General features: G+C 41.5%; 2 protein-coding genes across 2 annotated transcripts; one reads left to right on the forward strand and one right to left on the reverse strand.

The window, feature by feature from the left end:
* On the forward strand, positions 1-3,638 carry LOC116255071 (uncharacterized). The gene is made up of 3 exons (XM_031630817.2): positions 1-357; positions 2,412-2,930; positions 3,276-3,638. Exons 1-3 carry the CDS (start codon positions 100-102, stop codon positions 3,513-3,515), a joined length of 1,017 nt encoding a protein of 338 aa, XP_031486677.1. The 5' UTR covers positions 1-99; the 3' UTR covers positions 3,516-3,638.
* A 1,604-nt stretch (positions 3,639-5,242) lies between these two features.
* On the reverse strand, positions 5,243-10,085 carry LOC116255080 (ADP-ribosylation factor 1-like). The gene is made up of 7 exons (XM_031630828.2): positions 9,771-10,085; positions 9,314-9,472; positions 8,363-8,433; positions 7,325-7,444; positions 6,840-6,958; positions 6,460-6,541; positions 5,243-5,397 (listed from the first exon to the last, which is right to left on the reverse strand). Exons 2-7 carry the CDS (start codon positions 9,459-9,461, stop codon positions 5,392-5,394), a joined length of 546 nt encoding a protein of 181 aa, XP_031486688.1. The 5' UTR covers positions 9,462-9,472; positions 9,771-10,085; the 3' UTR covers positions 5,243-5,391.
* Positions 10,086-10,969: the final 884 nt, after the last annotated feature.

Raw genomic sequence — 10,969 nt, forward strand, 5'->3', positions numbered from 1 at the left:
GAAGCTTCCAATCCGCTTTTGCTTTGCTCCTTATATCCTCTGTGGTGTGTGCGGGCTATCCTTCGACCTCCGCCCGAACCAAACGCCTCCTCCCCTCCCATGGCCGCGATTTCTGGCTACGTGCCGGTGCTTCTCCCTCGGCATACCAACGGAACCGCCGAGCCAGCAGCGAGGCGCTTAGTCGTTCCTCTGAGGCAGAAACACGTAAAGCCGGTTTATTTGTCTTTGCCTTATGTCTCCCCATCGTTCAATTCGTTCGCTGTCGGCAACGCAAGGCATCGAGCTTCCTTCTTCTGCCCGTTTGCTGCTCAAGGTGAGACCACAGAAACGGAAAATGTCGACGGAACCGAAGTTCTGGTAAACCCCAACTCGTTTTGTTTTTGAGAGAGAGAGAGAGAGAGAATAGTCGGCATTTTCTTTATTTTTTCTGTGCAAATTAGTCGTTTCGCTTGATGTCCGGTCGCTAATGCTGGGAACCATTTGAGTGCCGTAGATTTATGTAGGGACTAGGGAGTTGCGTTACGGGTAGTTTTTCATTCATGCTGGTTTATTTGTCCTTTCATGTTTCCCTCTTTGTTGGAGCAAGATGGATGAGTACCATACTTATGCTTTTGCGCGCGAATGTGCTTATGGTGAGTAATCTATAAGGGCGAAGGATTTAACAAGTGGGTAGATTGTTTTACTTCACAAACGGCTCCATTTTCTTGACAAAGCCAAAATGAAGACTGGATTTTCGGTTTGTAAATACAAATCTTGGTTACATGAACATGCCTTGGTGGCGGCTCGATGTTTTCTGTATGGTAAAGATATAATTTCAAGTATTATTTGTTAAAAACATGGACGTCGTAATTCTGTTGCTCCGTTGTGTCAGTGTTAGATGCCGGTGCAACTAAATGATTTAGCCAGGAATTAGCGATTCTCGTTTTGTCGTGAGGGATGGACAAACCCTAGCATGTCTTTCTCACACATGCTATTGAAGGTTCAGTATACGATTCACATTTAGAACCAATTGGTATCAGTTCTGTGAAGATGTATTCTCTTTGCGGTATGATGCAGCTTATTTAATCTGGAGGTGGATGTGGGGGTTGACTATGAGCAGAGTACTTCCATTTTCTGTAAATATCGGTACTCGGTAGTTAGTATTAAAATTAGCCCTCTAGATTCGTTTACAAATGTGCTAAATTGGGCTCCACAAGGCGATCAACATTGAAAATTTGTGCCACAACTTCCGGATTGCACAAAATGGAAGGATGATAGGTTGTTGGTTTAGGTGTTTCACAATCTCAGGATGAGAAGTGCTGATGAGGCAAGTGGAACCATAGAATATTAGGTTCTAGTCATGACCATTTTCTCGCTAGTAAGTAACAATCCAGCTAAAACAAACATCTTAGATATTAGATTTAAATTTCATATTGGTTTGAGGAGAGATGCATGCCAGATCCAATGCAGATTCCTGAGTAGTATGGTTTAGCAGTCGACTAGATACCTAATTAAGTAACCGTGTATTGCATTGGGATAACGAGAAGCTTGTAGAACGACTGTCGGAAAAGCCTTTTGCATGCCAGACCAGTGCGATGATTCATGGTTAGTGGCCAAAGATCAAGGCAGACGTTGAAAATTCAAGTCAAGATGCTCTGGGTGTTCAATAATATAGCAATATCCCATTTCAGTGGATGTTATCTCATATCTTCTGTATTTAATCAAGTAAAACCCATTTCGCAGACCAATGATAAACAAGGAATAGGAATACAGTTGACACGACCAAATGAATGCCTACTTTGGGTTTCAACCATACGGGGACCCCCAATCTAACCATCTCTCTTAACTTCTATGATGACATTTCAACTTTTTCCTGCAAACTTTGGTCATTTAGTAAAGTTTTCTTTGGTAGTGTGCTGGTGAACGACATCAGTAACATATAGAACTGCTGACATGTATGGGTGATTGGGGACAGGTTAAAAGTATTTATTCGACTACAAATGAAAAGAAGAGAAATCACCTGCTGCAGAAAGGGTTGTGGATCTTTTTGTTGTCTAATTTATAACCTCACTTTTAAACATTTTTTGGGAAGTTAAGTCTGTCTAGTGATATGTAGTTGTTTATTCTATGTCTATGGGGGTGTCCTCTGTCAGGATGGCTTTCACATGGTATTATGTCATTCTCTTCAACTAGCAGATGTCCCACTATCACGCCACAAATTAGGCTGCCAACCTTGTCATGGTCATGTTTGCTACTTCATTGTTGAAGTGATGCTTCATTTTTCATTGATCTTCCCCCACCCCCCCCCCTCCCCCAAAAAAAATGCCTCTTGGAACTTCTGTTCACACTGTACCCTTTTGGGCTTCTGCAATATTTCTACTTCTATTTCATACCTTTCTGCACTTTTTTGAAGTGTTTGAGGAAGTTTGCAGGAAACAGAAGATGGGGCACCAAGAGAGACTGTGGCAGAGGACAGTGGTTCTGTTGATGTAGAAGAAGAAACCTCAGCTTCGAAGGTGAAGATGGCTCTCCAGTTATACAGAGAAGCACTAGCAAATGGTGATCAATCTAAAATTACTGAAGTAGAGGCTTTTCTTCAATCGATTGAGGATGAAAAGGCTTCCCTTGCGACAAAAATAGCTGCACTTTCTGTGGAATTGTCAACAGAGAGGGATAGGGTTCTTAGGATCAGTGCTGATTTTGATAACTTCAGGAAAAGAACAGAGAGGGAGAGGCTCTCATTTGTGTCAAATGTGCAAGGAGAAGTGATTGAGAAACTTCTGCCTGTATTGGATAATTTTGAGAGAGCGAGGGCTCAAATTAAAGTTACAACAGAAGGTGAAGACAAAATAAATAACAGCTACCAGAACATCTATAAGCAGTTTGTGGAGGTCCTGGGATCCTTGGGCGTTGCAGTTGTAGAGACAGTGGGGACTCCTTTCGATCCATTGGTAAGTTTCGAAACTATTTGATCATACAAGGTTGCTTTATCTGGGCATCTGTTTTTTTTTCCTGTTGCTCCTTGGTGTCTTTTTTAGAAATGTCTGGCTGTATTTTCATCTGGTTGTACTTTCATTGTCTGACTGTGGACCCAGCAATCCTTTTGCTAGTTCATAGTTGTGGTCCAATAACAAACTTTCTGTAGCTAAGCCACTGAGATTGGCATGTGCTTAGACTGATGAGATGGGGTGATCTGATCATCCATGCAGCAAGCTGCCTGAGTGCATTTGTGTACAGTATACCTATTGGTGGTGTCTTCGTAAGTCATTGTATTTCTGACGTGACTTTGTTGACAGCTGCATGAGGCCATCATGCGTGAAGACTCATCAGAATTTGAAGAAGGAATCATCATTGACGAATTCCGCAAAGGATTTAAGTTGGGTGACACACTGTTGCGGCCATCCATGGTGAAAGTTTCTGCTGGTCCAGGCCCTGCAAAGCCTGCTGAAGAAATCAGGTCGTCAGGTGAGGCTCAAAGCACCGATCAAGACGAGAGGGACGATGCTGGTGATGCTGCAGAACCTACGTCTGGCTAGTATGCTTTGGCTTGTGTTCTGCTACTCAATTTTGTAGTCCTGACATTTTCTTCTTAGAGCAAACAAGTTATTGGTAACTTAAGGTGAAGATGTGAATTGATTTGTTTCTGGTTTATGATTCAACTTTCATCTTCTCCCTTCTGTGGACTTTGCTTCCTCGACCTAGTGCTGCACGATGAGCATTGTAATACTGAATATATATATATATACTGATGCATGTCCCAATTGCTTCCTGTTGAGAAAGAGAGAGACAGAGATTAATGGTACGCAGAAAGCATCCAAGCGTTGTTTTTTAAATGAATTTCTTGTTTGAAATGCTTTTGTTATAATTGAAATCACTGGGACCGATCTATTTTATATCGCCTGTCTGACGCTTGCCCCTTGTAAACCGTACTTTTTGACTTTTGGATGCTCTTCACAAAATTATGGATGACCTCACTATATTTAGAACCTTAGTCGTTGAGGTATACATAATACTTTTTCAGTCGTCTAAAATATGCAAGGTTTTGAAATCAACAGCCTGAATTGTTTGGCTGTCTTATTTATATTACATAAAAACGTGACATTTTGTTTCACAAAGTTTCTAATGATAGTCATAACCGAGGACTGTAAAGATGAAATAGGAAGCAACTTCAGGGTGAGAGAGGTGAGAAAATGAAGAATGAATCACCATCCTGCCAGCAGGCAATGCCTCCATCCCATGGCCCACTTAAGAAAGGGCACTGGAGGTCGTACCTTTCTTTGCGAATGCTATAGCAGCGTAGAGTTCCTTTCCCTCTCTTGTATTCTTTAACTTGCTTTCTATAAAACATTCAGAAACTGTGTACTTGTGATTGAAAGCTTGTGGCGTTCAAGTGACAGATGTTACTGCTGCGGTTGTGCATAAACGACGATTTGGAAGCTAAAGAGTGAAGGCCGTCCTTTGAAAACCGAACAGAAACCGGAGCAGTTGGTGGTGCGGAGAAGGATGCCTACGAAGATAAAGTGAGAGGGCCAGAGAGTTGGGGGGACTACCGAATACTGGCTGGGCCACGTGCTTTTAATATAGATATTGTTATTACCACAATTAATTTTAATTAACAGTCAGCAAAAACATCCGGTGAGAAAAGCCATCAAGAAAGTAGACAGTAAAAGAGGGAAGGGAAAAATCGAGGCGACTTTGTTGCTTGTCATTAGGAGCCCAGGATTCTCGTTCAACCCATATAATTTGGTGAACTGGCTATAACGATATAAAAATCGTCAAGGCGGCATCAAGTCACCATTGCGGGAAGGCTTTTTGTAGAAAAGCAGGCGCCACAAATTTGCGAGACGTTGATGCTCTTGAGAAATGGCAACCAAAAGAGCATGGAAGGATAGCCCTGCCCCTGGATGGCACAGCCACACGGTTGGGTGCCACGGCGACACACGGTTGGGTGCCATCTACCCAGTGGACAAACAACATTTCGCTTGACGATTTCCATCGGGACTAAGATAGTCCTGGGAGAAGACCAACCAAATCGCACCAAGTAGGGAGAGCAACTGGGTTGGCTGCCTTCCTTGCTTCTCACGCCGGTAGCAACAGCCTCTGACCATCAGCCAGTAGCTAGACAGCAACATTTCAAACAAACGACATCACCAGTACAGTGGACTTGTGATGTGGGACAACATATTTGAGGAACAGGTTATAGCCTATATAATATTACCGACAGCAACTGAAGGAATTCCCGCAAATAGATCAAGAGAAATCATACAATCCACACAGATCAATTTCATTAATATAATTGAGTTTCTTTCTGAACAAAACCAGCAAATAACAGAATGGAAAGGGGAACATGAAATGATATGCTACGGATGCCAGAAAAAATCGTCTGAAGGCTGTCATCTATAATGCTTCCTGTTATACCTGAAAAAATAAAATAAAAAAATCAGTCAGATATTATTCATATCCAAAAACCGAGACACCAGCTCCTGAAGCATAAACTTTGTCAAGGTATAATAAGATACTATGAGTTGCAACAGTTCAAACCGTTAAATATTAATTTTGATCGAATCCCAATGTACGTACTAGGAAAACATGTCACAAAGGCGCTTTGTTAAATATTAATTTTAATCAAATCCCAATCTACGTACTACGAAAGCATGTTAAAAGTGCTTTAGGTCTACCATCAAAAGAGCTGACAATTCACATCTCTACGGTATCTGAAGAACAAAAGCAAAAGACAATACTAGGAGCTAATGGTGGCAGCCCTTCGGTTCGCAGAACACCCCTCCCATCGTAGACACTAGACAGATACTGGGAGGGCTCTGATTAGTTAAAACCCACCATATGGACGTACAACAGAAATCCAAAATGGTCTGATGGGTTTGCTCTTGCCCATACCAAACAATCAGCGAAATGACGCACACGACATCCTTATCAGATGAGCAATGCCCTTGTGACCCACTCACATAAAATATGACAATGATTAATTTGTTTTAAATACAGCTTCAATCAGACTGGTACATAACATTCTGACACGAACAGACAGCACATTATAGCTCGTCTGGATGGATGAACAGTCACAACGTGATTAAACCCGATCACTTGTAGGTCTGGGTGCACAGACCAATATCGTCAAAATCTGCCTGAATTGCTCAACTTGAACAATTAGTGGCAAATCGGTTATAAATTCATTGGTCCATACAACGGAACAACATGACAATTATTTTAATTATTTTTATGTTTTCCCTTATTTTTTATATAAAATAATAAATTTTGTTGAATTCAGCAGAACTACTGATTCCAATTCACCGACACGGCAATATGATTCAATTTCCAATTTTGACAACACACGCAGCCTGTCTCCGACAAATGAGGCAACATTAAGTGCCACAAAACCACCTTAATTACATTGAAGTACAATGAAAGAAAATACTTTTCTTGAAATATGACCAGTCAGTCAAAATATTGTTTTAAATTGTGTACCTTGCTGGCAATGTTGTTGGACAGCCAATCCAGCCCTTCGTACAGGCCCTCTCCAGAAGTAGCACACGTGCTCTGAATATACCTGAAAATAAAAGTAACTCAATTTTTATCTATTTATCCAGGGCCTCACACCAACCAGCTTCGCACGGATGACTCGTACACGTAAAACATTTGTATTTATCAGTGTTCTTTCACCAATTTTTTACGAAATTTCACCTCAAATTTCCTTTGTGAGTTTCCTTTTCTTGACATAGATTACTGGCGAGTTTCTTCACGTTAGTGACATCTAATAAATGCTGAAATCTGTGCATCCATTGCTTCTACTGATGGTATAAAACGAAGTCAGGGATCATCTCAAAAGAAAGGTCAGATTTTCATACCAGTGACGCTGACGAAGGGAATGCAACCCAAGCTTATCAGTTATCTCAGCAGCATTCATGGCGTTTGGAAGATCTTGCTTATTTGCGAACACAAGTAAAACAGCATCACGTAATTCATCCTGCAACAAGGGTAAGCTAACTGAGCTCTTGTGAAAAATAGGAACATCCTGGCGCAGGCAGAGGAACAAAGAAAACTAAGAAAAGGACCAGCTATTTAGTCCCTTCTAAGGAAAACTTCTGTTCCTTTGTTTTTTTTTTTTTTTTTGCCTTTACAATATGGAAATAATTGTATCCTGTTTGATTTCAGGATGTAGAATGAGTGGAATTTCGCACTGCATCCTGAACCGTTTTCAGGGTTATCAGACACACAGGAAATTGGATTTTTCCCAACGTAAATTAGTCACTCTAGATGTATAAAGCATTATAAACAGAAAACATTTTCGAAACACAATCATCAAGTCAAATAGATTTCAAGGAAGAATTACCTCGTTTAGCATCCTGTGAAGCTCATCGCGAGCTTCAACAACACGGTCTCTATCATTGCTGTCCACAACAAAAATAAGGCCCTGCGTATTCTGGAAATAGTGCCTCCACAGAGGTCTAATCTGTTGCAGTGGAAAATATCATACAAACACATCAGTAAAATATTAAGAAGGTGAGCTTCCAACCAGATACTCCAAAACACTATACAGTCCACTTAGATCTGGCTGCCCAACATACTAGCAGAAAAATGCAGCACACATGATGGTGTCTAACAGAGAAGTCTACATAGTTCAAGCTTCTTTATTGAATTAGAAACCTCAAATAGCATAGTTAACAAGGTAAAGTTAACGTAACAATTCCTCAGTGGCTTGAACATGGAATGAAATAGAATATAAAAATTTGGCAACTCCATCCTTATAAGCAGAAAAGAGACTAAGAAATGCATCCCTGGGCTATTATATATAAATATAACATAATTTCCTGCTTTGGCCTGGAACAAGAATTTAAAAAATGAAAAAGCAAACAGCGTTGAATTTGTCAGACTTCCACTACCCCAAAAAGGTCATATTCAATCCTTGTTCTACTTTTTCAGAAATTTGAAAGAAGAAATTTGCTTCTTCAACAATTCCATCTCCAGGCATAAATCTTGTATCACTCTCATGACCCAAGGAACGAAGACCTTCGCTCAGTTTTATTGTATTGACAAAATTAGAAAAAGGCCACCAGTCACAGGATACATCAGTCAGTATGCTAATCGCAAGAAATACCAGAACCACAAGGGCACAGTTGATAGCCTCGATCCTCAGATGATCTCCCCTTTATGTGGGAGCACAAAGTAACCAAACGGACCACTTTGTGAAATGAGAATTTAAGATCCTCAATATGCGGTCAAAACTTCAGACAGGAAGGGAGAGGGGTTCTGATCTCAAATCCTTCGACCCAAGATCCTCAGTGATCTAAGACCCACGGTAAACAGATGGCCCTTCAGTTACAGAATAACAATAACATAGACACGGTCCTTATGTAGAGTTATTGCAAACCTTGTCCTGGCCACCCACATCCCAAACAGTGAAGCTAATGTTTTTGTATTCAACGGTCTCTACATTGAAACCTGCAAACAAAATTCAATGGATAGTAAGTAGTGGCTTCATGAGAGAACTAAACATAAATACAGAAAAGAGGAAAATAGTTCTCACGTAAGCAAGAATGGACAATGTCCAATAAGAACTGCAAGTAGTTTAATTTCTACTATAATACATGACGGATGCAGGCACTCAGCACCCCACTTAATCCTAGGAAAAAAAAACGAACTTAAAAGAAGAAAGTCAATTACTCAAACGGCGGTTAATTATGGACCACTTTTTTCTAGGGAAACATGAAAAATTGCATTTCAGAAAAGCAGATAGACGAACTATGAAAGGAAAAACAGCAGGCAAGATCTATGAGACCATAAATCTAAAACTAAGCAACTAAAGAAAGACCGCAAACAGCAAGACTCCTACATGTTCTGAACTGCAATTACCAACGAGTAGCATAAAAATCACGAATACAATAGAAGTTCTCCTACAGCTTAATTCACTCGATCAACAAGCAGTATCATTCAAATGTTAGAATATGACAGATCGATGAAATATAGAATCTTTCAATAAAATTGTCATTAATTTGGAAAATCCAAGAGTTGGTTAGGAGACATACAAGACAGTCTAATTAGATCGTGAATGTAGGGATCACCGTTAACCTGATAAGAGTTCCCGATATGTTTAGATACAATTTTCTTTTTAGCAGAAGGCAAAAAAAGGGGGGATGGTAGATCCATAAAGCAACTCTAATTTCCTAGAAAAGACTCGACTAAAAAGTTTCTGGTGGACGATCTGAATTTGATAAGTTTAGACACGCATAGAACAAGCTGTTGGCTCGAAGAAGCTCTAAAAAACGTAAAGCGCAAGAAAAGGAAGAAAGGAACGAGAAGATAACAAGCAAGAATGGCTCACCAATAGTCGGGATCGTGGTGACAATCTCTCCGAGCTTCAGCTTATACAAGATCGTGGTTTTACCGGCAGCGTCGAGACCGACCATCAGAATCCTCATTTCCTTCTTCGCAAAGAGGCGGCTGAAGAGCTTCGTGAACGTGAGCCCCATTTTCTTGGCAGCTACAACAAAGAAAAACGCAGATCGATCACAAAAATCGTCAGATCTCTTCAACGTCGCAGAATGTAGACAGAAAAATCATGCAAAAACTGATTCCGTCCCTCATCTTCCTCGATGACGGTAGTTACGTAGACAAATTCCGGGAAATGGAGAAACTATGACAGATCCATCGAGATCCGCATTGCTCACGAGTCAGGAGACTTTTTAGATACTAAAATTGGCCGACCTCTTCGGGTGTGGAAGGGAATGGAGACGAGCAGGAGAAAAGAGAACCCAAGATAGGGAGATCGGGTGCCTTACCCGGCAAACTCGGGGATGCCGGCGAGTCGGATCGTGAGGGATCGGTCGGAAAGACACAAGGATGGACGGACGTGAGGAGCCGCTGCTGCGTGCGAGGGGCAATGGGTGGTGAGGGAACGGCCGGTCCTCCCGCGCTTTAATACTCACCGCGTCCAGAGGAACCGTTCAATCGACTGAGGCGGGGTGTGGTGAGGGACTGGGGAGTCCTTGCACGCGCGAGGGATCTCGCCGCACGCACAAGACGCGGAGAGGTTTGGAAGTGGGGCCGGCTAGCGATTGCCGAAAGCCTGGCTTGAGTTGAACGGTGATTTGCAACGCCCAAGCTCGTATCAACTGTACGGGTCTGCACCCATTGGAAAATGCAGGGATGGCAACAGGCCACATATATACGGGCAAGAAACTTGGCGGAGGGTCACGGTAGCAAAACCGGAAGAGATATGAAGTTGTAGCTGGCTGTTGGAGGGAGAAAGGGAAAGGACGTGGAGGGGTATGGGTCGACGCCCCCAAATAGAGTTTCCTTGTTCATGATGTGGGTGCGGACGCGATCAATTTCTTGGAGTGGCGTGGTGGGATATTACTTTAGTGCGCAAAAAGGTCAATGTGATGCGCTTTGCTTTTGACCGCTCACCTTGCCTAATTGATTACGTGCCTCCCTAAAGCAACAGGACAATCGGTGGTGTTTTTGCCGGCGGAGTTGAGGCATTCCATTCGGTCGGATTGGACGCTCCCACTCATCTTTTATCATCACAAACCTAGCTAGTTCGCCCATGCACGACCTTTCCCTACTCATTGAGGCTCCTGAGCACTCTTAACCCACTATCCCTGCAAAGTAAACATAAAGGAGATTTCACACTCGTCTATACAACTGAATTTGTTGAAAACAAGTTTAAAATGAGCTAATAAGCAAATAAAACCATCGAATTTTATGGTGCTTATGGAATCGAACGCATGCGTTGAAGTAATCATGACCTTTTCCTATTAATACATTTGCTTGACATATATATAAAACCCGTCTCTATGGCTGAGAATTATAGACAAAAATTCAAAATAATATTACACGACAGGTTGATGACAATCCTGTCTATGTAAAATTCATGATCAGATCTGTTTCCTGAAAATTGTTATATTATCTCAATGTCAAAATTTATTTGCAAAGAGAGCGGAATTTTGAAAGAAGTAATTTTGGAAAATGTAGGAAT

Source organism: Nymphaea colorata, chromosome 1, assembly GCF_008831285.2.
Source record: "Nymphaea colorata isolate Beijing-Zhang1983 chromosome 1, ASM883128v2, whole genome shotgun sequence".
NCBI classification, from domain to species: domain Eukaryota; kingdom Viridiplantae; phylum Streptophyta; class Magnoliopsida; order Nymphaeales; family Nymphaeaceae; genus Nymphaea; species Nymphaea colorata.

Bases quoted from the DNA above. Each gene is read 5' to 3' on its own strand.
- LOC116255080 (XM_031630828.2), bottom strand. From the start codon at position 9,461: ATGGGGCTCACGTTCACGAAGCTCTTCAGCCGCCTCTTTGCGAAGAAG. The intron at 7,445-8,362 runs GTTTGCAATAAC...CCACTGCAACAG, and splicing joins ATGTGGGTGGCCAGGACAAG to ATTAGACCTCTGTGGAGGCA. The intron at 6,959-7,324 runs GTAATTCTTCCT...CCCTTGTTGCAG, and splicing joins TTCACAGGATGCTAAACGAG to GATGAATTACGTGATGCTGT.
- LOC116255071 (XM_031630817.2), top strand. From the start codon at position 100: ATGGCCGCGATTTCTGGCTACGTGCCGGTGCTTCTCCCTCGGCATACC. The intron at 358-2,411 runs GTAAACCCCAAC...GGAAGTTTGCAG, and splicing joins TCGACGGAACCGAAGTTCTG to GAAACAGAAGATGGGGCACC. The intron at 2,931-3,275 runs GTAAGTTTCGAA...CTTTGTTGACAG, and splicing joins GGACTCCTTTCGATCCATTG to CTGCATGAGGCCATCATGCG.